This window comes from Rosa chinensis, chromosome 6 (assembly GCF_002994745.2).
Source record: "Rosa chinensis cultivar Old Blush chromosome 6, RchiOBHm-V2, whole genome shotgun sequence".
In the NCBI taxonomy this organism is placed as follows: domain Eukaryota; kingdom Viridiplantae; phylum Streptophyta; class Magnoliopsida; order Rosales; family Rosaceae; genus Rosa; species Rosa chinensis.
In genome coordinates this window covers 9,760,139-9,785,517 of record NC_037093.1, presented here as the reverse complement: position 1 = coordinate 9,785,517, position 25,379 = coordinate 9,760,139, and the positions used below count along the sequence as shown (strand labels likewise).

Sequence of the window (25,379 nt, the reverse complement as noted above, 5' to 3'; positions counted from 1 at the left end):
CCTTATATTGTTCATTATCAAATACGTACGTACATTCTCGTTGAACTTGTTCAACACTGCAAATGGATAAGATTTAGATTTTATCGATTATTATAGCAGCATTACCAAGTGGTTATGAACAAGACGCCAACTTTCTCTCTGTTCTAAGTGGGTTCTATAATAGGAAGGACTCCAAATTCCAGCTTTTGGGTCAAATATGCAAAGGTCGTATCTGGAATAGCAAATGGAGACAATTAACTACTTTAGATTCGAAATCTATAGTAAGCTTCTTTACATATTGGATGTATTTTTATGAAAAGTCGTTGATCATATTCTTATGATATGATTCACTCAAAGCCTTATGCTTTTTACTCCTTTTTGGAGCTCATACAATTGATCCATTAATTAGATAACATTGCGGGTAGTCACAATTGAACTGATAATGATGATACTTTTTGGGAATAGTTGCAGACTACTGTAGCAAATCTACAATAACACATAAACTTTTTGATTGAGGTATTGTTCTCGACATGAATTATTGCGAAAGGTATTTTTTGATACCTACTGAATTTTTTTTTACCCCAAATGGTACCTGAAGTATTACACCGTTACCAAATGTAGTACATCTGTTAACTTTTCTGTTTATGTGACATGTATTTTTTAAATAAAAACTTCAAATGGTTCCCAAACTATTGCAAAATGTATTTTTTCATACCTATAATTTTTTTTTTTTTTACTCCAAATGGTACCTCAAGTATTACCCAAAAATCAAAATTTTTGTCTGTATTGAACCTAGTCTACTTGATGTATCGGTACATTAATGTACTGAAGTATTTTCCTACTATATATACTTCTTTTTTCTCGTACTAAACTTCTGTTTTTTTCTTTTTTGAAGTTTTTATTTCTATTCAATTTCTTTTTTTATGTAAGCCAATCCATAAATACTTGTCAAAGAGCTAGCTATAAATAATGCCAATTACCAGAGATTATGACTTGAAAATCTTGTTATTGTTGTCCTTTGTGAGTCAATTGGGACAATTTAAGGCTGTATAAGTATGAACCATTTGGTTTCCGGTTATGGAATGGAAGACAAGCTATCCAGTGTAATGGTTGAAGGTAGCTCTAGGATTATACACAATATGTGGGAGATATGGGTGTTACATGCACCAAAAATTTTGCACGAATTACACAAAAAATAATGTTTAGAATAATACACATGAAACCTCACTAATGATCTTTAGAAATTCTAAAAATCTAATTATTAATAACAAACAGAGAAAGAGTACTAAAACATGACAAAATATTAGTGAGCTACATGGCCTTTTTTTTTTGACAAGATGAAGACATGTCATTAATCACATGACCACAATGGCACATTTACTTGAGCCCCTATATCATTGCCAAGAAGGTAAAAAGAAAATCAGTACCATCCACTAGTACAATGAAGCTCACATTGAATATAAGCCTACAAGACTATGCCAAGTCTTCTTACACAAAATTAACTAGACGAGTATTTCTTTGTCAATGCGTTCAATTGTGATACCGGAGATCCTCTTTAACCAAGTGTGAAAACACTTATAGAATGTAGACTAAAAACTACTATAAGCATTAAGTAATAAGTAAGAGTGAATGCATCCTCATTAAAAAGCCCTAGCCCAAAATAGACCCAATACCAAATTAAAGGGTCAGGCCCACTTCTAACCACAATTAAGAGTCTGCAGACATAAAGTTACTTGTGTGCAGCAAGTGACTGCTCTAAGAGCAGCTTAAAACTTGGGCAGCAAGCTCAAAGCAGGAGCTGGCAGTTTGGGATAATCCTCAGATGATTTTTCTAAGCAGGAGCTGGCAGTAAGCTGCTCCCAATGGTTATCTAACTGACTAAGCTAAGCAGGAGGTGGAGAACTCATCTCCCCCAGCAGCCCATGCTCCTTCACTGCCGAATCCGGCCGGAAGTCGGAACCAAATTGATCGACGTCATCAAAACCCAATAGCAACTAAGAAGACCAACCCAGCAGCATGGGGTCGAATCTGGTCTCAACCTTCGTCGATATGAAGAGACGGGAACCCATCTCCCCTCCGAGCAATTGGCATCGCAAGTCACACCCCGCACCACCCCGAACCTGCAAGAGGACAACGAACATACACCGCCATAAATGAACGACGAATATATATGTCGCTCGAGTGTTGCACACAGCACACTCCCTTGGTATAAGGCGACATCAATGGCCAAAAATAAACTCGTCGGCAGGCGTCGAGACTTGAGAAGAATGATGAACAGCAGCATGAAAGCCGCATTGAGAAACTAGCCGTATATAGGTGGCTAGCGTTGGGAGGGCGCCGGGCTCCCATATTTGACTTTTTGACTTTTTAAAAGATTAGATAATTGGGACTGCTAGCATGGTCTTAAGGTCTTAAATAAGATATTTAGTGTTACATAATTAAACACAACAATCCTATCCTAATGTAGGATTTTGATACATCTCACCAATCTTATCTATGAGTATGACATACAAGAAATCAGCAGCATGAAACAAAGCCAGACACGTATCAAGTGACCTTAATTAAGCAAGATGAAAATGAGGAGAACAAGTTTGGTATTTTTGATTCCTTCATGAAGCGCATGATTTTCATTTAATTAATGACCCAAAATTCTCTCCTCCGTATACTTGTCACATGTTCCTTCTCCGATCCATCTATGAAACAAAACATACCCTAACTTCATCGGTGCGGTAGCATTTGATGCACTAAAATGACCTACTAGTTAATTTAATGATAAAGCTTAATGGAACTCCCAAATGATAAAGTTATAATGATTGATACATAGCTAGGGGATAAATGTTACATGACTTTAAAATAATATTCTACAGAAGTCAATGTGCCTCCATTATTTTCGAACGTGCTTTGACAAATTGTGACATAACAATTTTACCCTTCAATTGAAATTATTTTCCACAAGAAAGTTGAAGAACCACAATGCCTACATTCTTGTTGGAATTGTGCAAGACTGCATATGGATAAGATTTAGTTTTGTCTATTATTATAGCAACATTAACAGAGGTTAAGAAAAAGACACCAAAATTCTCTTTATTCTAAGTGGGTTCGATAATACACTACTATAAAAAGTTCATCAGATAACGGTGGACTTCTTCATCAGACAACAGAAATCCACCGTTGTCTAAGTCAGTGTTGTGTGATTGAAAAATCACACAACGGTAATTCCACCGTTGTCTGATAGTAGTTGGCTCAACAGAATAACTATTTTTCCGTTGTGTGAATTCTGCGCAGCAGGTGCCTGCCATGGCATGCGCAGGGATGCGTCGAGCCATTCAGACAACAGAAGATAATTTTTGCTGTCATCTGAGATTCATAACACACAACAGCTATAATTCTTTCTTTGTTGTGTGAGATTCATAAGACACAATAGCTATGACTCATCCTTTGTTGTCTAAGATTAATAACACACTACAGCTATAATTCTTTCTTTGTTGTCTGAGATAAGTAACACACAACCAAACTGAAATTATCTCCCTTGTCTGTTGATTCACTCAGACAACAGAGATGATTTTATTTCTGTTGTATGTTATGAATCTCACACAACAGAATTTTGTTTTCTTTTTTTGTTGGTTGTTAGTTCACACAACAGCTACATTTGGTTAACTGTGGTGTGAATATTGTAACTAAATTAGGTATCATCTAATGACTGTTGTAGGAGAAACCTTAATTTTGAACTCTTTCAGTCATACAACACATGGTTTTGTATTGTGTTGTATGATTCAATATTGGACAGTAATTACCACATAAACAGTACTCTAATCAATATCATTTCAATTACCATTTTTCAAAATTCCATACATTCAAGTAACCAAATAATGTACCAAACAAGAAAGCATTCCTAGCTATAGCTACATATGAATCAAAAGCTGATATAATATCTTTTTGCTTCAACGAAGTTTCCTTTTGAAGAAGAACAAGGGTCCCAATTAAAGCTCAATTCCGAAGCTTGGGGGAATATGTTTGCCGCTGAGCATATCAAGCAATAGAGTCCCAAAGCTGTAAACCGAACTCTCTGGGATCACTCTTCCTGCCAGAGAAAAGATATTAACATTCAGATCAACTAAAAACTTTTTCACCTCAAGAAATGTGTTCAAAACTCATCCATACAAATTGTACATAATGGTAGCACATCTGCAAGTACATAATTGTGCACACTTCCAAATAAGATTATGATTTACTGACATAAATAATGAATGAAGTTAAAAGATGGGACTTACATAGTAAGCTGTCACAACGCCAGCAGAGTCACCTTCAACCAACTTGAGCTTCATGCTAAACCAACCAAATCGGTACATCTATTTCGTTTGAAACCTATACCCTATTCAATAATAGCTACTTGATTTAGCAATGAAACTGGAAACTAATCTTTGAAATGATTGATATTCAAAGTTTCAATCCTTTTTACTTGCATTATTGTCAAGGGAGAGGTACCAGATATGCCCATCTTTAATCCACACTGACCTGCAAAAACAAACTCTATGCCAAGCTTTTCAACCATATAATCTACGATAAAAAAGAAAATAGAGGATCAAATATATGCATAGTAAAAATGAATAAGTAAAATAAAATAAAATCATTGGCATAGAAACTTACCCCAGACTAGCAAAAAGATGAGTGACAACATTACCTTTAACCCGAGAATTTTCAGAAGTGTCTGCATAGAAATTTTGCACATTAAAATGGAGTAACAAGAGTTTTACTTCAAAAGGGAATGATGACCATATTCAGGATGAGTTAACATGCTTCACTTGATCATATTTGGCTAGTTCAGCAACATTAATCATAGCATTACGTGCAATGTTAGGTCCAATTCTAGTCTAGAGAACCCCAACTCCTTCCTGAATTTTTCGCAAAGTACCCACAGTAAAAAATAAAAAAAAGAACAATATATTCAATGCTGCTCCCTGAATTTTCTTTAGGAAAAATAAGATCTAATATCAATGCACAACCTGTCTCAAGATGTTGGAAGACGCATTTAATGTGCCAGAATAGCACCTTGGTGCTCCTGGTGGAAATTTTCTCTTAGCTCGAAGTCTAACTTTTACAAGATCAGTTGGATTTGCCACTGTTATTGCTAGAGAACCTATTCATAAGAGAATTACCCACCGACATTAAACCAAACAACAAAGGACAAAGCATAAGTGCAAATATTATTGCATATCTTTCCATCTTGGAACTAAAGGAAAAAAAAAATCCAACTTCTAGCCAAATCAATGATAAGCCACCACTCATATAACAAATGGAAGCAAACATTTCCCCTTGTAGTGCTCCAGCAGTATAGCAAACATACGCTCAACATAACCGAAAATGGCTATGTGTATCATAACAGGTGCCTCCTTCTTGCCTTCTTCACCCTCTGCTGAGTAATACAGCTCAAAGCGAGCAGGTAGCTGAAAATCAAGCTGCAACAAAAGTATTTTTCCCTAAGACAGTTACATTTACGTAATGAGAAAACAAAAGAACAAGAGATCGTTGAACAGAGAAAGTGATTACAACATACCTATAATATTGCACACTGAAACTTCATGTTCAATGCATCAGATACATTGGTATCTAACTTTGGTCTGTAAAATGCACAATCCCCTTCATTTACCTGTAACATGACTGAAAATGTAAAACTCCCCACACAAACAATCATTAAGAGGCACCTATAAAATAAATAGATAATGGACCTAAACAACACACCATCAGCCCTAATATTTTGGCCAATAATATGATAAAATTTTGGCATCCATCAAGCTAAACTTTCCAGCAAAACCATTCTATAAACTTATATGCTATACATCAATCTTATGATCACACTATATTAGATGCCAATCTTATGATCAATCTTATGACAAGAATCTATATATGAATCAATTGGTTTCACCCAACAAAGCGTAATCAAGCAATTCAATGAAGCATTGTATTACTATCACCCAATACATGTCAAATAGTTAGAAAAATCAATTAAGTTATAAGAAAAACTGACAATGAGGCACAAACTGACAAAGTCTATGAGATGCAATACCTTGGCAGATCTATCTCATTTCTATAAATAACATTTCCAATTAAAAATCCAGCAAACTGTAAACAATACTAATAAATTGAGTAGAGACAAATTGTACAAACCATTTTGGTTCCATCTCGATATTGGGCTCAAACATAAAATGATCAAATAGAAAGGCCTTTTCTCACCTGCGGTATTCATCATAGTCAAAGTCATAGCCAATCGGCAGCTCAAATAACCTGAACATACAATTCACATATGCCAAAAGGAAAAAAGACAAACATTAATAGTTATATTCAAATTCAGCCCCGGATTCAACTTCTTTAGGCATCATCAAGAAACTTGAAATATAAGATCCCTGACTTGTTTTCCTCACCTTGAATGCTTGGGTGACAACTGGAAAACTACAAATCAAAAGGCAAATCAGATTTCATTTTCTCCTCCACTCTAGTTCCTTTACTCCACAGGCCTCTTCATAAAAAGATGTAATCTTTACCCCAAATGCCACAGACCCTCAGCATTTTGATTAATTCATCCAACACATAAATTCGAATGAAAAGATAGTTCATAAAATTTAAAACTAAATATACTAGTTCTTTGCAAGTGACACAAAACTGTTTGAGCTCAATCAGATGAAAATTTCAATAATCAAAACAACTATGCGAGTCTTACAGTTTACTAACCCACATTCGAAAGCCCTAAACTCACCTGTGTCTGGGCCCAGAAGCTCTCGAATTTCATCTGGGCGGTGGTGGCATCGATGATGATGGGTGGAGGAGATGGGGCAGGACCCATTTGGTGGATCGGGTTGGAATCGATTGCGTAAACGCGACACAGGGATAAGATCCAAGGAGGGTCGGTCTGACCAACCAAGCTCAGCCCGGATTTGGTGCTCTACTTGGGGACGGAGTTGGAGGCAGGTTTGCAAAAAGGAAGAGCAAGCCCCAATTCGAACCCTAATTTCTCACTGAAGATGAAGAACAACCTGTGAATTAGGATTTCAAGGACAAGAATAAATCGAAGTAGAGGATTTGGGTCACTGTATCGGGGAAGAAAGAAAAGAAACGAGGTGCTAGACTATGAGAGGTTTCAAGAGAGAGAGGTTTCGCGGAGGGTCGAGAGGTTTTGTTTTATTTTTTTCGGGAAAAATTTGGTAAGTGGTCCTGAACTATGGACCCCTACGAATTTCAGTACATCAATTTCCAAAACATAAACTTTGGTACATGAGGTTTCAAAACTGACCAGTAAGTATACACAACGTCATTGACGCCGTTAGTTTGGTGCCAACTGGTCGTATTTTAAGGGGTAAAACAGTATCTTCAAATTTTCTACTATGAGCACTCAGCCCTCTCTCTTCTCTTACTGTGGGCACCCAGCTCTCCATCTCTCTTACTCTGGGCAACTAGCTCTCCATCTCTCTTACTCTGGGCACAATCTCTCTCACTCACCTGCTTGCACAGTGCAGCGTGCAAGCAGCACCACCACCCTTTCAACACAGTGTCCTACCATCACAGCTGATGACAACCACTGGTCCTCCCAGAACTAATCGAAAAGAGTGGGCTCTTACGCTATTCTTAACGCATAGTAAATACAATCCAAATACCTCCACAGCTCACCAAGAGGTGTAGACCAGAAATACCTATTCGAAGGAAGTCAAAACTAAAGAATTAGACCCGAAGGATGTGATGTTGTTGCGGGAAAGCGATGAAAATACTCGATGACAGAGAAGTTGTAGGCTGGGTAAATGAGGTTGTGAGAAGCGGCCACCATTGCCACTATCGAATTTCTCAACTCCAAGCTTGGCGGTGTTTGGGTGTTAGGGCGATTGCCAATTTGATCTCGAAGAAGATGAACACCCCCAGATTTTATCCTCCTGGCGCTGACACAGCAACTCGAAGAATGCCGCCAAGTTCAACATGTTGCGAGAGTCCGAGTCAAACTCGAACTCGAACCTCCGATTGTAGTTGGTGATGCCAATGGTGCAAAGCAAGTAGAGAGAAGAAAAGAGATGGCAGACCTGAGAGAAAGAAGATAGAAGGAAGAGATTGAAACTTGAAAGCTTAGAGATAATACAGAGAAAGTCAACATGAGATCGAGGAGCGAGAAACATGTGGTAGAGGAACAACGCGAACAGGCCAGGCCTTGGGGCTCTTGTAGCAGCGGTGGTGGACACGGAGGAGAGGTCGTCGGAGGCCATTGGTGAGCTATGGAAGTATTTGGATTCGGTGAGCGAGGTTGGGAGAGAAGGAGAGTCAGAGAGACAGAGAGAGTGTGAGAGAGAGGAATTGACAAATGAAAAATCAATTATGTCCTTCATAATGTGAGTAATGGCATGCGGACTGACAGAGTTACTGACGCCGTGTACGTATATGAAATACATTTCATATTTGATGTACCAAAATTTATGTTTTGGAACTTGCTGTACTGAAATTCGTAGTGACCCTTACTTCGGGTACTATTCATGAATTTTTCCCTATTTTTTCTTTGGCCAAGTCTTGTTAGGTCTATAAAGCTCGATAAATTCTCGAGCCACTCCCACAACAGAACCATAACAAACTGTTGTACGAGTGTATTACAAAAATTCAAAATGCCAAAACGTGGAGGGAATCATGCCGCCAGTGTATTTTGGCTCAAAATTTTGTCGCCTATGTTTCTAGTTCACACAACAGAAAATGTTAAATCTATTGTATAATTTCTACAGCTTGCACATTCAAGCAAACTTCCTCAAACTTTGTTGCTTAGTTTTTCAATCACACAACGGAAATAGTGAAACCTGTTGTACCTAGTAGCCCAAATTTAAGTGTTTCAAGAGGCAACCAAGCCTCCAAAGTGGAAGGAAATCTGCCGGTAAATTTTTTAAGACTCAGACGATGGACAATACTTAATTCTGTTGTGCAATGTAGTTCTGAGAAAAAAGTTATCACTTTGTTGACATTCACACAACAGAACATCATCAATACCGTTGTACAATAGAGTTTACTTAAACACACAACAGACGATTTCTGTTCCGTTGTGTGATTGACTTTTTGTAGTAGTGATAAGAAGGACCTCCAAATCCCAGCTTTTGGGTCAAATATGCAAATTAAGGTCGTATCTGGAATAGCAAATGGAGACAACTACTTTAGTTTTCCAATCCATATATAGTACGCTTCTTTAAATACTGGAAGCAGTTTTTATGAAAAGTCGTGGATCATATTTTTATGATTCACTCAAAACCTCAAAAATTTCAGATACAACTGTAGAATATATATAGTATGCTTATAGAGCTAGCTCAAACGATTCATCCATAAATTAGATAATATAAGTTGGAATTATCTAATTTGTGATAAGTTTTGTTGAATAAATGCAGTATGTGAGACACAAGAACGTCACACAAGTCACAACCACTCCATCGAACATAGTTACTGATCGGTCAATGTCTAACATCTTGCAGTTAATTACTATGCAAACTCATTCCTGCCATACTTGAGAACTTTTGCGCATGTATGATTCACATCAACAGTCTGCTAATATAATATGCTAGATGCATTAGTTGATCTACAATCCACATTAATAATCATTTCGTGCAAATTTATTGATGGAATTTATTTATCTGATGAAATTCTACATCATTTCTTATTTTCCTTATTTCGATCGTTAGTTTATAGCCAGCTATAGGACCATCTCTATTTGCCATACTTAGCCTTGTAATCAGCCCAGAGCTGATTAACATTCTTTCCCAAAATATCAGCAAAGTAGTTAACACTATAACCAGTCTTCAACTTCTTGTTTAACTCTGCAACAAACCCAGCTTTCAAAGTATTACAGTAATCCAAAAACCTAGCAGTAACATCATAACCCTGATCCCACCTATCCCCTTGACCTGGCTTAACCCAGTGACTCGGTGCATACCCAGCCTTCAACCTCACAAAGTCTGCAATTCCTTCAATCAACCCACCTGGGGCTTGACCATTGCCATTCCACTGCCATATGTGCGTCGATTCGTGGTAGAGCACACCCGTGATCTCCTTTTTCACGTCGCCTGAGAGAACATGGAATAAAACTATCGACGTTAGCAAAAGAAACAGAAATGCTCAGTGTTTGGAAATTATAAAATATATTTGTTTTTGAGTCCAGAATTAATGACACACTGAGAGCGTGTTTTTGTTTATACCGGAGTAGCCTGCTATGTAGCTGGCGCTGACATGAATCTGGTTGTTGCTAGCATACGCCACCCCGTCCATGTTGTCAATAAACAAGCTGACTTTGGCTACGCTCTTTCTATCTGCGGCTGCGCTTTGCTGGAAGATCTTCCATATGAAATTGGCCGCGGAGATAAGGGTTCTCTTGCTGTAGTCTGCTCCGATGTCTCTGTTAAATCGGACAGCCCCGGCGCTTGATCCGGCGTTGTTTGTGACAGTGTAATCGACTGCATGGGCAGCATGAAGGCCTGCAAGTGTTATGAGAAGGGAGAGGAGAAACAAATTGTTTTGAGCCATGGTTGTAAAAAAGCTTTGTTTTTTCTTTTGGGTTCTGTACGAAATTCGCCAATTACTCCATGGTTTATATAGAGTGGGATCTACACGACTGTACCAGTGGGTGGGTAGGTATCATCATGACACATACTCAGATCAAACATTGAAAAAAGTGGGTGGGATCGATCTCCATTGGGAAAAGTTCTCCATGTTATAGATGAAACATGCATAAGTAAATAGTGTTTTGCGGCTTAGCTTATGTCAGTAGTTATGGTCGATCCTGCACCATACTCAGATCATATGGTCTTTAAGTTCTTTATTCAATGGGAAAAATTTATGTAAAATTTAGGATAAATTTCAGTTTAGTACCCTCTGGTCTGGGGGTAACATCATGTCAGTCCCTGCTCTTTCAATTTGATCAACAACACCCCTGTGCTTTCAATTTCAATCAGTCATGCCCAAATTTTACTGTTCCGTCTAAATTTTACTTTGCCAATCCAGTCAAAGTTAACGTTCAAATTGGACGGAGCAGTAAAATTTGGGCACGGCTGATTGAAATTGAAAGCACAGGGGTGTTGCTAATCAAATTGAAAAAGCAGGGACTGACATGATGTTACCTCCAGACCACAGGGTACTAAACTGAAATTTATCCTAAAATTTATGGATGACACAAAGAGAGAGCGTCATACCAGGCCAAACAATTTTTCTAAATACCAAAATGTAAGACAATATGTACGTTCGTACTATGTATATCTACATTCTGTTGTTAAATATGTTACTGGTCGATCTCTACCATTCAAGTTGATTAATGAAATTTATAGTGTTTGACTTGAGGGCTAGCTTGTTGCCATATATGACGGTAGAAATTAAATTAAAAGCTAGAATAGCTAGAATAAGCTCTCTAATTAGTTGGGTAGCTATTTAATTAGTTAGTAATCTGCGCATGGTTTTACATAATCACCTAGATTGTGTGCCACGTGTCACTCATCTGTACGATTTGCAGATTAGCTAGATTTATATAACTAGGTGTAGATATGTACGTTATTGCATCATAATACACGTATATAGCAACTCTCTCTCCCTCTCTCTCTCATTTTCTTTGCAACGTTAGAATATAAATTACACCTGAAAAAATGAAGCTCCCACATGCGGAGCACGTTCATGAGAATATGAATCTTACATGCAAAAATTGCGACCATGCACGTGTTTATAAACTATTGTCGATCAATTGATTTTGATTGTGAAGCCTATATTATTTTATCCATAATTAGTAAAAAGTGGGAAGTGTATAGTACGCGAAAAATACGTACGTATATTATTCGGATATTTTATCAAATAGTTTGTTGAAAAGTTTGGCAAAATATTTTTAATTAATTAAATAATTAAAAAATATTCATTTATATTCATTTTTGTTCAATAATATGGGTAAAATAAGGGAAAAAAAAAGTAAAAATCTTGTATAATACTTTTGACTGCAAAAGTATGGAAATTTAACTAGCCCCTTTTAAAAGTACGAAGTACAAAAATATTTTTAAATAAAATGTAAGTACGTGTTTTATTCGCATATAATACAAAAAATTACTAACTAAGATTTTATCAAGTGAAGCTTTCAATTGAAATTAAATTACTTTAATAATTGAGACTGACTATGGTCCATACATACGCGCAGGGCAATAATATGTGGGACTGATTATAGTACTCGACATATACCAAGAAAATAAAGGCATTGCTGGCTGCTACCATTGACCTGGACTTGGACTCTAGCGTCCCTAATTGTCTTTGCTGATAGATGATGTCTTTATGGTCTAAGGATTTCCAAGTCTGTAAAAGTAAAATGGAGATTGGAATTGGTTTACTCATTTCATTCACAACCCCTTTATATAGGGATAGGATTACAACGAAAATATCAATTACATTGATGATACTAAATGCTGATTGAGCTGTGATTTGTAATTGCTTGATTCCCTCTTCGTCTGTTTCTTTGACGAAGGCATATTATGTGCTTTTCCTTTTAACACTCCCCCTTGTGCCAAGTTAAAGACGAAATGGTGCATGAGTTGTTGCCTCACTAAAAACATTGCCAAGTAACAATAAAAACCCTGTGGGACAAAAATAAAACTTGGTCGAAGGAAAAGAGCACAACGCACCTTCTACATTTGAGTATGACATGTGTGTGTTAGACTCCCCCTGACGTCTACACCTCCCCCTGATACTTACATTAATCTAGGGAGCTTGGAAAGTCTTCGCATTCCTATGCTTTTCACATGTTTCTCAAATATGGCCTTAGGCAATGATTTGGTGAACAAATCTGCCACATTCTCCTCAGACCTTACTTGATTCAATTGAATCTTGAGAAGGGCCTGTTGTTGCTGATTGTAGAAAAACTTTGGCTATATGTGTTTTGTATTATCACCCTTGATATATCCTAGCTTCATCTGTTCGATGCAAGCTGCATTATCTTCATAAATGCAAGTAGGCTCTCCAGTGGTAGAACTCAAACCACTAGTCTCTCGAATATGTGTGATGATAGCTCTTAACCATACACACTCACGGATCGCCTCATGTAGAGCGATGATCTCTGAGTGGTTTGAGGAGGTAGCCATAAGGGTTTGCTTGGTTGATCTCCAAGATATCGCCGTGTTCCCAATGGTGAATACATAACCATTTTGGGAACGACCTTTATGTGGGTCAGAGAGGTACCCAGTATCAGCAAAACCAACCAAAACGTCATTTGGTGTTTCAGTGTAGTGAGTGGCGCTTTCGCCATCAACATTTCCTTTAGGGATTGCAGTTCCATCTGCGGTCCCTCTTGTCTCTCTGTAGAGAAAGAACAGTCCCAAGTCAATGGTTCCTTTTAGGTATCAAAGATGTTCTTGATACCATTCCAGTGACGCTGCGTTGGCGCTGAGCTAAATCTAGCTAACAAGTTCACTGAGAATGCAATGTCTGGTCGAGTAAATTGGGCTAAGTACAATAATGCGCCTATTGCACTTAGATAGGGAATTTCAGCTCCCAACACTTGTTCGTCATCTTCCTTTGGACGAAATGGATCTTTCCTTGTATCCAAACTTCGACCGATCATAGGAGTGCTAGCAGGATGTGCTTTGTCCATGTTATATCACCTGACTTTTGGACATATGCAGACTGGTGGATTAATATTCCACAAACTCGGTGTTCTAGTTCAAGACCTAGATAGAATCGAGTTTTCCCAAGATCCTTCATCTCAAATTCGGATTTCAAGTAGCTCGCGATTTCTCTTATTTCATCAAGAGTACCTATTATGTTCATATCATCGACATATACTGCTACAATTGCAAATCCGGAACTTGTTTTCTTTATGAATACGCAGGGGCATAATTCATCGTTCTTATATCTCTTCCCAATCAAGTAGTCACTTAGACGGGTATACCACATCCGTCTGGATTGTTTCAATCCATAAAGTGAGCGTTTCAACTTAATTGCAAACGCACCCTGTGGTTTAGAGTCACTTGACTTGGGTAATGTAAGGCCATCAGGCACTTTCAAATATATCTCTGAATCTAGATCCCCATAGAGATATGCAGTAACCACATCTATGAGCTGCATTTCCAGTCCTTTGAAACTACTAAGCTAACTAAGTAGCAGAACATTATAACGTCCATTACGGGAGAGTATGTCTCCTCGTAGTCAATTCCAGGGCGTTGTGAGAAACCTTGTGCCACAAGGCGAGCCTTGTACCTCAGGACTTCATTCTTCTCATTAAGCTTTCTGACAAAGACTCATTTATGTCCTACAGGCTTTACACTTGGTGGGGTTAGCACTACCTGACCAAATACCTATCTCTTTGTCAGAGAATCTAATTCTACCTGGATTGATTCTTTCCATTTAGGCCAATCTGCTCTTTGTTGACATTTTTCAACAGAGCGTGGTTCGATGTCATCGTGCTCTATGATTCCTTGAGCAACAGTATATATCATCAATGTGTATGGAAGATCTTTCTATCAACTCATACGTACTCTCGTAATCCTTTGAGATTTCTTTGTTCTCTGGAATCATTTCAAACATCGGAGCGTCCTCCAGTATTGATTCATGGACATAACTATAATCAGAGATAATCTCATGAGAGGGATTCTATACATTGATGATTGGTTTGTGCCTTACTCACCCTCTTCTTCCTTGGGTGAGTGTCAATCGAACCAAGTGACCTCCCCTCTTCCTTGGGGAGCCACGGCCTCAACCACACCTCCACTAAGTGCGGTTGCAGTGCCTCTATCTGCTGCACTGTGCCCCTTGTTGGGGACTTCTAACCTTGCAGGCACATTTGCAGCTGGTATATGTGATCTCGTCACTTTTATGATATCAGTAAACGCATCAGGCATCGAATCTGCTACGTTCTGAAGATCGATTATTCTTTTCACTTCACTTTCACTTTATGAAGTGCGGGGATCAAGATGAGACAGAGTGGGGATAAACCACGACAATTCCTGTCGTTCCCTTGGAAAATCCTTTTTCCTATCTCCCCCTAACGACGGGAAGATTGTCTCATCAAAGTGACAATCCGCAAATCTAGCGGTAGAGAGATCGCCTGTCAAGGGTTCCAAATAGTGGATAATTGTTGGGGATTCGTATCCAACATAAATACTTAATCGTCTCTGAGGACCCATTTTGGTGCGCTGTGGGGGCGCAATAGGCACATATACTACTCAACCAAATATGCGTAAGTGTGAAGTGTCAGGCTCATATCCAGTTACCAACTGGTACGCAGAAAATGGTTGGCTAGCTGTGGGTCTGAAACGAATAAGTAAAGTTGCGTGCAATATTGCATAACCGCATGCAGATATAGGCAGGTTGGTGCGCATAACCAATGCCCTAGCCACCATCTGTAGCCTTTTGATGGTGGCTTCTGCGAGACCATTTTGTGTATGCACATGGGGTACAGGATGCTCTACATCGATCCAAATAGATATGCAATAATCATCAAATGCTTTTGATGTAAACTCTCCAGCATCATCAAGTCTTATAAACTTGATAGGGTGATTAGGGTGGTGAGCCCTTAAATGTATAATCTATGCTAGGAGTATTGCAGCATTTCTTGTGGACAATAAAACGACATTTGGCCAGATTGTCGAAGCTGTGATGACCTGGTTTTCTGTTATTTAAATTTGGTATTTAATAATGGACCAGTTGTATGAATATTTGTTATTGTGCTTTATTCGTAGGTTGTATGTGGAGTGGAATGGTTTTCGTACATATAAATATTTGAATTTCACAGTTTAGGGGGTCGTGTGAAGTTTGAATTTTTATATGTTGGGATTCTTGGAAAACTTCCTTCACTAAAGTTGTAGAGCGCGTCGATACGAGTTCGTGGACATGCGGAACGCATAAATCGGAGTTCGTATGAGGAAGTTATGGCTATCGGAAGAAGTTTCCGTTTTAGTATAAATATGGAAAATCAGAAATTAAATTCATTATTTCCCTTTCCTTTTCCGGAAATAATTCTCTCTCTCTTCTCTCTCGTCCGCTCCTTTAGAAACGAAATTTTCCTTCTAACCCGACCCGGACCCGGTATTCCGACCCGGTCGGAACTCGCATCTCCGGCGACCTCTTCCGGTGAAACCAACCCAGAACGATTCGCCTCCTTGCTCCGGTCGTCTCTGTGGTGGTCTCTTATGAAGATTCTCAGTCTCAGTGGCAGTTAAAGGCGGCACAGATTGAAGAAATCGGACCCTGCCGGAAATCCTTATTCCGACGTCGGCAAGGCTTCGAGTTTTCTTGGTTGGGCTCAGAGTAGCCTCGCCGATTGATCCTTGGTGGTTGTTTGGATCGATTCACGTGAAACTTCGATCAACTCAGTTGGGATCACTGTTCATGGCTTGTGAGGTAGTTTTCGATCCCTTAAGCTTGTTTTCTGACTTCGATCCAGTTATGAAAGTTCACAAGCATGCTTAGATGAAGCTTTTTGATGTTGGGAGTTTTGTGAAATATTGAGTTTTGGCCGGCGGAGGTGCACCACCACCTGTGGCGGCGTTCCGGCGGTGTTCCGGCCATGTATGGGACTGTTTGTGGTATTATATATGTTCTAGTCATTGATACGAGCGTTTCGATATATAATATGCAAATTTTGGAGTTTGTATGAAATTGTTATGATTTTTACAGTTTCATACCGATCGATTTATTCGATCCGTGAGGATTCGAGCATCCGATCGACTTGTGGTTTGGTCACATCGATCGTGGGCGTATTCCGGAGACCTTGGGAGGTCTCAGATGTGGTTTTGCCTCGATTGGCGCCACTTTGAGGGTTTTAGTTCAAAACAGAGGGTTTCGAACTTAAATCAAATGTAAATCGTCACTAAATTGGAAACGTATGTGAATAGGTACTTGACGAAGTACAGTGGACGATTATTTGTGAATTGGAGGCTTTGTGTTTTGTTGAAGATGCAGCAGGAGTTTCGAGGTGAGTAAATCTCACAAGGATCTTTATGAACAGAAGTACCATTATTGTTTTGGCGTTAATTAATTAACTGCAAATTATAGTTGGTATTAGTAGGCACTCCTGAGCGAATGACTACATATATATATTTAGATGAAATATATATATCCTTGTGGATGATTGTGATGAATAATAATATGCATGATGGTGTTCATATTATTGTTGAATGCGACTTTTCAGGAAATAATATTATAGAAAAAGATGTTTTCTATTGTTTGGAAAGTAGTGAGCTTGATGTTACATTTTGAGTCAAGCGTGACTCATTTTAGATGTATTGGTTTTTGTATCAAGGGTCACAGATGGTGAGCAGGGATTAGGAAAGCCGAAACTAGATGTTTGTAACGTTTTTAGGTCGGATGCGACTTACTTAACGTTGACCTTAAGACCAGATAGGGTCTAAGAAGATCTTAAGTCACAGATGGTGATAGATCATAGATAGTGACAGGTTGCAGACGGTGACCTTGATGGTTGATTTCATGACCAGATGGGGTCTGAAAATCTTGAGTCACAGATGGTGATAGATGGTGATCAATGGTTGAGCTGAGACCAGATGGGGTCTAAAGATCATACGTCACAGATGGTGACAGGTTGCAGATGGCTACCTTGATGTTGATTTCATGACCAGACGGAGTCTGAAATCATATGTCACAGATGGTGATAGATCGCAGATGGTGATCAAGGCAGGAAATAGATAATCACGTCCTTGGTAGGACGAGTGGTTACAATTTCAATAGAATTCTAGTTTATCTGCCATGATAGCTTATGGGAGTAACGGTCGAGGTTGCTTGAGACTCATAAGTATGCAGCTTAAAGGAGAGTTCCGACGGCATTCTCCTTTAATTGTCTAGATGAGACTTGAATTGCTACTTGATGGTTAAGTTAGCAAATAGAGCATGGTCATAGCGGTGACTCATGTTGTCCTTTCTTTGGAAAGGATATGGAATGTTAGAAGGAATCATGGCTGCATGTTTCCTTAAGTAGATTGATGTGAGTTGTTGATTGATGTTCATGAGTTACTCATACGAGCTTTCATAAGCTTACCGGGTTTTGTTGTGTGGAAACCCGGTGCACCATTCTTTTGGTGTAGGGGTTAATCCTGCAGGTTAGGAAAATCGTGGTTGAAGCTGAAGTAGCTACAGGCAGCTGAACGGGTAGGAAGCAAATTTTGTTGGCTTTGCCATTGTTATGACTTCCGCTATGTAGTAAGCTCTGAGGAGCATTTACGCTTTATTTTGTGATGACAATTTAATTCGTAAATTTGTGTAATATATAACTCTATGGAGCGAGTGTATATTAACTCGGATGGTTTCAGGGCATCAGTATTTACTCGTTATAAGGAAATATGTTCCAGGTATTTGTATTGATGACTGAACAGTCACGCATGTATAATTATGGGATTATATATATTGATTTTCATGTGTGTAAAAATCAGGGGCGTGACAGAAGCATCCACCGGAACCATAAAGTACTTGAATGGTCCGCATTCTGGATGGATAGGTCCATAGACATCTCTTTGTATCCTTTGTAAGAATGGAATGTTTTGTTTTGTATCTTTAGCATAGGAAGGTCTCGATCCTGTTTTTACTAAAGAGCAGGCTTTGCAAAACGAGTGATGTACCTTTGAAATAGTCAATGAGGCATAATGGGAGGGAGGTAGTGCTTCTGGTACTTTAGAAAAGCAATGACTGCATTTGAGCAATCCTAGAACCGACACCTTGCAGTGTGGCGGATTTTTCTCCCATTTTTCACTAGAAAGAAGGGATGTCAGTGTGAGTTCTTGAAAAATACGGATCATCATGTCACGACCTCGGTGCCATAGGCGGTCATGCAAAAGCCTGTATGAGTCAGTGTCCCACATTTCATTGTTGGAGATAGTATAGGATTCAATGATCCGAATCGTAGTGAGGTACAGTCCACTAAATTGACTCATAAGTTTCTCTAAGATGTGTTTCCTTCCACAGTCATTAGATGTAATATCAAGGTATTCAGTTCCATTCTCACGGTGTGTTTTTACTGGATAATCGTTGGCACAAATAGCTTTGAAACATTAACAAGGTTGGATTAGCTCTTGGTGCATATAGAGCGCCTGTGACTTGAAATGTTGCACCATTAGGCAACAAAAATTTGGCAGTTTCTCGCCATTTTATTAGTTTTGATAATCCAATCATCGTAGTCACAGAGGAATTATAGGCTATTGGTTCAATGAATAATTGCCTATTTCTTAATATTGTGTGGGTAGTCCCACTATCATCTAAGCACTCAAGTTCTCCTCCATTCATTCCTACAAATAAATGGGAGGTATTTAGAAAATATAACTCATATTCTTTAGAGAATTTCTATTTGCGTAGAATGGTATTCTTTTCATTCTAATAATTTTTCTCTAGATGTATTGCTTTACATCTTTATAGTGCTATGTCGAACCATGTAAATATAAATTTGAATAAATTCAGTGCTTCAGAATAAAATTCGAAATTTATTAATAAGCCAACGATAATCAAATCAAGGTCTTGTTCAGAAATCTTATTCATCAATCCATGATTGAAAATAAACTTTAAAACCAAATAATAGTCTAATTAAAAATGAGGCATTATGCCTTCACAACTGTTTGGAAAATAAAATGAATAAAGCAGATTAGTCAAGATTGAGAGCATCCATTGACTTAGCAAGTTCCTCTTTGCCATTGGAGTCTGCAACTGTAAGGTTGACATCTAGGTCATGACCTCCTTCTTCCATATAGTGAGCCACTTGTTCTTTAGACTCTCTATACCTCTTGTAATTGGCTGCTACTCTGTTGTTTGCTTGGCAGTTCTTGTACCAATGCCCAATGAATCCACACCTATAGCGTGGTTCATTGTCAACTCTTTCCTTTGGCATCTTGTTTCCATGATCCCCATGTCCCTTTCCACGTGGTGCATTGTTGCCACGTGGGTAGGGATCAGCACGTCTAAACCCCTTTGCATTGGAGTTATTTCCACCTTTCATTTTTCCATAATTAGCCTCGGGAATTTTCTTTGTCCTAATGGGCCTGGCATTGTTATTCAAGAGAATCTTATTTTGTCTCTCAACCACTTGCAGTAGGCTTATCAACTTATTGAAGGTTGTGATTCTTTTGTTGTCATAATCCAACTGATACTGGTTCGCTAGTATAAAAGCTAAATTAGGAAAGGTGGTAAGAGTCTTGTAGATCATATCATCTTCTGTGATTTCCCTTCCACAGAAATTGAGACGTGCCTTTAAGCGCAACATGTCCTTGTTGAAGTCATTGACCTTTCTATAGTCAAGCAAGCAGATTCCATTCTACTGAACAGCCAGTCCTGGGAGCAAAGTATCGTGAATGTTCCCAAAACGTCCTTTAAGGGCATCCCACAGTGCTTTGGGTGCCTTAAACTGAAGGTACTCCCAGCGTAGGCTAGGATCAATATGTCGCCTCAGAAAAATTAAGGCATCTGCTTTCACCTTATTAGATAGTTCATCATCTTTGGGATCAGTAATGGTGGCAGTGTAGTCTTTTGCCACAAAGGCAGTTTCCATATCGGAAACCCAACGATGGTACTCAAGTCCTTCTGAGTCCAAGATGTCAAACTCAGGTCGAGTTGGATCAGCCATCTACATAAAACAAGAGAGAACATATAAATTACGCAGTCATAAAGACATCCACGTAAATTATTTTCCAAATATATGAATTAGATTTCAAGACCAAGATTCGTAATGGTCACATTTTTTTTCGATGCTATGTGAAAATACTTTATCACAGTAAGTGTGTGTATAATGCGCATGAATTTTCATTATCATGGCAGAATGGAATTTTATATGTCGTATTACAAAAATAACTATAACACATTTAATAATAAATAAGACATAGCATATATAAAAATAAACTACATGACATGCTCAAATTGCACAAATATACAACAAAATATATGTGACATATAATAATAGTAATAATATATCATGCGTAAAATAAAATATAAACAATAGCATAATTAAAGGCATGCTTAGGAATAACTATATAAGCGTAAATAAAATTCACAAAACATGCTCACAATTGCATAATAAAAACATAAGCAATAAAATATAAAGCATGCTTCAACATAATTATAAATCATGCTTAAATATAATGATATAAAACATAAATAATAAGGCATGCTTAATACAATGAAAATTATCTAATTAAACATGCTTAATAACAAAATAAAATAAAGGCATAAACAATATGGTATAAAGCATGCTTGGTTAAAATCATAAAATAAAATAAAGAAAACATACTTGATTTCGATAAAACAATTCTAACACACGCGCGTGTTGATGCAGGCGTATGTAGCGATATTTTTGGACTTGAGAAAAACTGGGCCGCTTCCTCTTTTCAGTAATGGGCCTTGTTTTTTTTTTTCTTTTGGGCCGGGTCACCCTTTTTCTGGTTCGGGTCCTCCTTTTCTCTTTTCTTTTTTTCTTTTCTCTTTTTTTCTTGGTCCGCCCTTTTCTTTGGGCTGGGTTTTTTTTTTTTTTTTTTCTTTTGCGTCTTCTTCCTTCTGGGTTTCTGTCCCTCTGCAAGGCTGGAGCCGGACGCCGCAGGTGGTAGGCCGCACGCAAGACTGAGGCTGCGAGGATGCGGGGCTGATTCTGCGAGGATGCTAGGAGCCGCTGGGAGGCTGGCAGCTTGTTAGACGGGCTGGGTAGTGTGCGAAGAGGCACGGGGATCTGCGCGAGCTGTGGTGGTCTGCTGCAGGTGGGTGGGCTATGCAGACGGTGAAGGCTGGGTGGAGGCTGCTATCAGGCGGTGAAGGCTGGCTGGAGGCCGGTCTGGACAAGGAAGAAGAAGAACAGCTGCAAATCGATGTTGGAGTTCTGTCAGGTGCAGATCGATGCTGCGCAGGAGCGCCAGGTTCGGGATCAGGGCACCGGGGGCTAGGCAGCGAAGTGCAGCAGCGAGGCGGAGGCCGGTGCAACAGTGAGGTAGAGGCCGGTGCTGCGACGGTGGAGTGAACCTAGATGGGTGTTGCTATCTGGCCGGTGAAGGTGAGGCCCGTGTGGGCTGGTGGCAGGTCTCAGTGCTCGAGCTCGGTCTGAACGGATTTTTTTTTTTTTTTTTTTTGGAGATTGGAATTGGTCTACTCATTTCATTCATAACCCCTTTATATAGGGATAGGATTACAACGGAAATATCAATTACATTGATGATACTAAATGCTGATTGAGCTGTGATTTGTAATTGCTTGATTCCCTCTTCGTCTGTTTCTTTGACAAAGGCACATAATGTGCTTTTCCTTTAACAAAGTCCATTTTATTTTGTTATTTTGGTGTCTCAAGTTATCATAGGCCTAGTCAATGATCATAAGTTTTTGGGTTGGTTTAGGCTTTTTTTTTTTTTGGAACACTTTTGGGTTCTTTTCAATTTGTGTATACGTATAACAATGCAATACAAAACAAGAAAAGAGGATTACCAGGCATGAATTAGGTTACGCTAAACAAGCAGGAAAAACCAACAATAAAATGACAAATTAAAGAGACAAAATTAGCAGAAGAAGAACCTCCCCTCTAATCACGTTGTATGCCAAGCCCAAAATGAAGATTCATGATAAAATTAAGCTTATTGAAGTTGACTGAATCTATAGAATGCTCTACATACGTGGAAATTAGTACATGTATAATTGGGTTGGTAATGAAATCTGCACATTAATTGACCGTCTTACTGATAACATCTAACTTTGATGAATATTAAATTTGAGTTAAAAAGTTGTTCATGAAGATTATATTTTTGTGAATTGGCAGTCTTACTGATAAAATCAAACCGGAAAGTTTGACTCCAAGTTGGTAACTCAGTTTGGCTGCATTTGGATGACCACATGCAAGTCATATTCCTATTTACTTCAAAAGGGTCACAGCCGTTGTGGCGGTAGTGGTGTGGAAAGACTATCATAAGATGTGCTATAAATTTACATATCAGCTGGTCAACAATTTTTCGGCTCTACGAGCTTTGATTAACCATTAATATTTACTAACTTTTTTATTTATATATGCAGAATTTGATCAGATATTTATCCTCGTACCTTAAAAAAGGGACATTTCGGGCGTGGGGCTGAGCCTCCCAGTTAGGCTGAGTTCCAAATCCCTTATAAAAAATAATAATAATAATAATAAAAGGACACCATTTTTGTGCTAAATCCCAAAGCTTCGTTTTTGTCCTCGTGTAGTCCCACTTTTCGGATTTACGTCACTACAACTGTGGATATAGATAGAAGCCCCCACATCTAATTCATCATAGTACGTAAATCTAGACTTTTAGTTAAGGCCCAACAACAAATCTAATATTCACGTAAATCTAGACTTTATATATGCAGAATTTGATCAGATATTTATCCTTGTATCTTAAAAAAAAAAAGAGACATTCCAGACGTGAGGCTAAGCCTCCAAACCCCTTATCAAAAAAAAAAAGGGACACTATTTTTGTGCTAAATCCCAAAGCTTCATTTTTGTCCTCGCCACTTTTCGGATTTACGTCACTACAACTGTGGATATAGATAGAACTATAGAAGCCCCCACATCTTATTCATCATAGTACGTAAATCTAGACTTTAGTTAAGGCCCAACAACAAATCTAATCTTCACATACAACTTTTTAACTACACACAAATTTCTTAGATATGGTAGTAATTACCAAATCCCCTATTCACCAATTCCATGGAGAAGAAATTTGGTACTTTTGATTCCTTCATGAAAGGCATGATTTCCATTTTAATGATTCAATTTATTTTCTTCTCCATATATTTGTCACAGATTCCTTGTCCATCTATGAAACAAAACATACCCCAACTTCATTGGTGTAGCAGAATTCCATGCACAAGAATTACCTAGCTTTGAAAACTATAACGCAGACTTGCCGTGCCACTTATAGTTTAATTAATTATGTATCAGTCACTAAGGAATGGGATTCATTTAATTACTTGCAGTCCTCGGATGAGAAGGAGAGCAGCAAAGTCTGGTTCAACTAAGGAATAGGTTATCCAAGCAGATGATGATCAAATTTTGAAGATACCCTCTTTTAGTAATCAAAGGATAAAGTTACAATTATCCATTGAGAAAGTCAATGGGCCTCCGTGACTCCATTGTTTTCCAACGTGATATATTACGAGGCTTGGTTTTTGACAAACTGTGACATAATATTTTGACCCTTCAATTAAAACTATTTTCCGCAAGAAAGTTGAAGAACACAGTTCAACTAGTATATCCAGTGAAAAAAAAACAAAAACAAAAAAAAAAACGCCAAAATTCTCTTTGCTTGAGTGGGTACAGGCGTACATCAATTCGTGCATATTTATTGATACAATATTTTTTTTTTTATTATTGGTACGTACAATAATTCCTTTATCTGATACAATTATAGAAGATCTTATTTTCATTCAAATCAGTCTTGATTAATTTATTGGGTATAAGTCTAGCTACCTCTATTTGCCATATTTAGCCTTGTAATCAGCCCAGAGCTGATCAACATTCTTCCCCAGAATATCAACAAAGTAGTTAACACTATAACCAGTCTTCAACTTGTTGTTCAACTCTGCAACAAACCCATCTTTCAAACTAGTACAGTAATCCAAAAACCTAGCAGTAACATCATAACCCTGGTCCCACCTATCCCCTTCACCTGGTTGAACCCAGTGACTCGGTGCATACCCAGCCCTCAACCTCACAAAGTCTGCAATTCCTTCAATCAACCCACCTGGGGCTTGACCATTTCCATTCCACTGCCATATGTGCGTCGATTCGTGGTAAAGCACACCTGTAATCTCCTTCTTCACGTCGCCTGAAAAGAACAAGGTATCGATCAAACTGTCGTCGTTAGCAAAAGAAATGGCAATACCTGAATGAAAAACTGAGATATTTATTTTGGAGTCCTGAATGAAAAACTGAGAGCTAGTATATCGAAATGCTAGTACCTGAGTAGCCTGCTATGTAACTGGCGCTAACATGAATCTCGTTGTTGCTAGCGTACGCCACGCCGTCCATGTTGTCGATGAACAAGCTGACTTTGGCTACGCTCTTTCTATCCGCATCTGTGCTTTGCTGGAAGACTTTCCATATGAAGTCGGCCGCAGAGGTTAGTGTTTGCAAGCTATAGTCTGCTCCGATGTCGTTGTTGAATCGGATGCCACCGGCGCTTGATGCGGCGTTGTTGGTGACTGTGTAGTCGACTGCATGCGCGGCGTGAAGGCCTGCAAGTGTTATCAAAAGGGAGAGGAGAAAAATACAGTGTTGAGCCATAGTTGTAAAGAAGCTTTGTTTTTGGTTTTGGTTTTTGTACAGAATTTGCTACCGATCGACTCTATGGTATATATTGAAAGCTTGAAGAAAGCTAGAAGAATCGAGAGGAAAAGAGAGAGAGAAAGAGTAGAAACTCTTTGTATATTTGATGTGACTTAACAACAGAATGAATACAAGT

The 25,379-nt window shown here is 38.5% G+C and overlaps 2 protein-coding genes across 2 annotated transcripts; both read right to left on the bottom strand.

Annotated features, from left to right (window-relative positions):
- Nucleotides 1–9,571: 9,571 nt before the first annotated feature.
- On the bottom strand, nucleotides 9,572–10,538 carry LOC112173861. Its single transcript, XM_024311545.2, has 2 exons — nucleotides 10,176–10,538; nucleotides 9,572–10,043 (listed from the first exon to the last, which is right to left on the bottom strand). Exons 1-2 carry the CDS (start codon nucleotides 10,498–10,500, stop codon nucleotides 9,688–9,690), a joined length of 681 nt encoding a protein of 226 aa, XP_024167313.1. The 5' UTR covers nucleotides 10,501–10,538; the 3' UTR covers nucleotides 9,572–9,687.
- Nucleotides 10,539–24,206: 13,668 nt separating this feature from the next.
- Nucleotides 24,207–25,332, bottom strand: LOC112172660. Its single transcript, XM_024310096.2, has 2 exons — nucleotides 24,877–25,332; nucleotides 24,207–24,743 (listed from the first exon to the last, which is right to left on the bottom strand). The coding sequence occupies exons 1-2, from the start codon at nucleotides 25,199–25,201 to the stop codon at nucleotides 24,388–24,390; spliced, it is 681 nt and encodes a 226-aa protein (XP_024165864.1). The 5' UTR covers nucleotides 25,202–25,332; the 3' UTR covers nucleotides 24,207–24,387.
- Nucleotides 25,333–25,379: the final 47 nt, after the last annotated feature.

What these genes read in the sequence shown, in the direction of transcription:
- LOC112172660 (XM_024310096.2), bottom strand. Translation starts at nt 25,201, where the DNA reads ATGGCTCAACACTGTATTTTTCTCCTCTCCCTTTTGATAACACTTGCA. An exon ending in TTACATAGCAGGCTACTCAG is followed by an intron (nt 24,744 to 24,876) that starts GTACTAGCATTT and finishes TGTTCTTTTCAG; the next exon opens with GCGACGTGAAGAAGGAGATT.
- LOC112173861 (XM_024311545.2), bottom strand. Translation starts at nt 10,500, where the DNA reads ATGGCTCAAAACAATTTGTTTCTCCTCTCCCTTCTCATAACACTTGCA. An exon ending in CTACATAGCAGGCTACTCCG is followed by an intron (nt 10,044 to 10,175) that starts GTATAAACAAAA and finishes ATGTTCTCTCAG; the next exon opens with GCGACGTGAAAAAGGAGATC.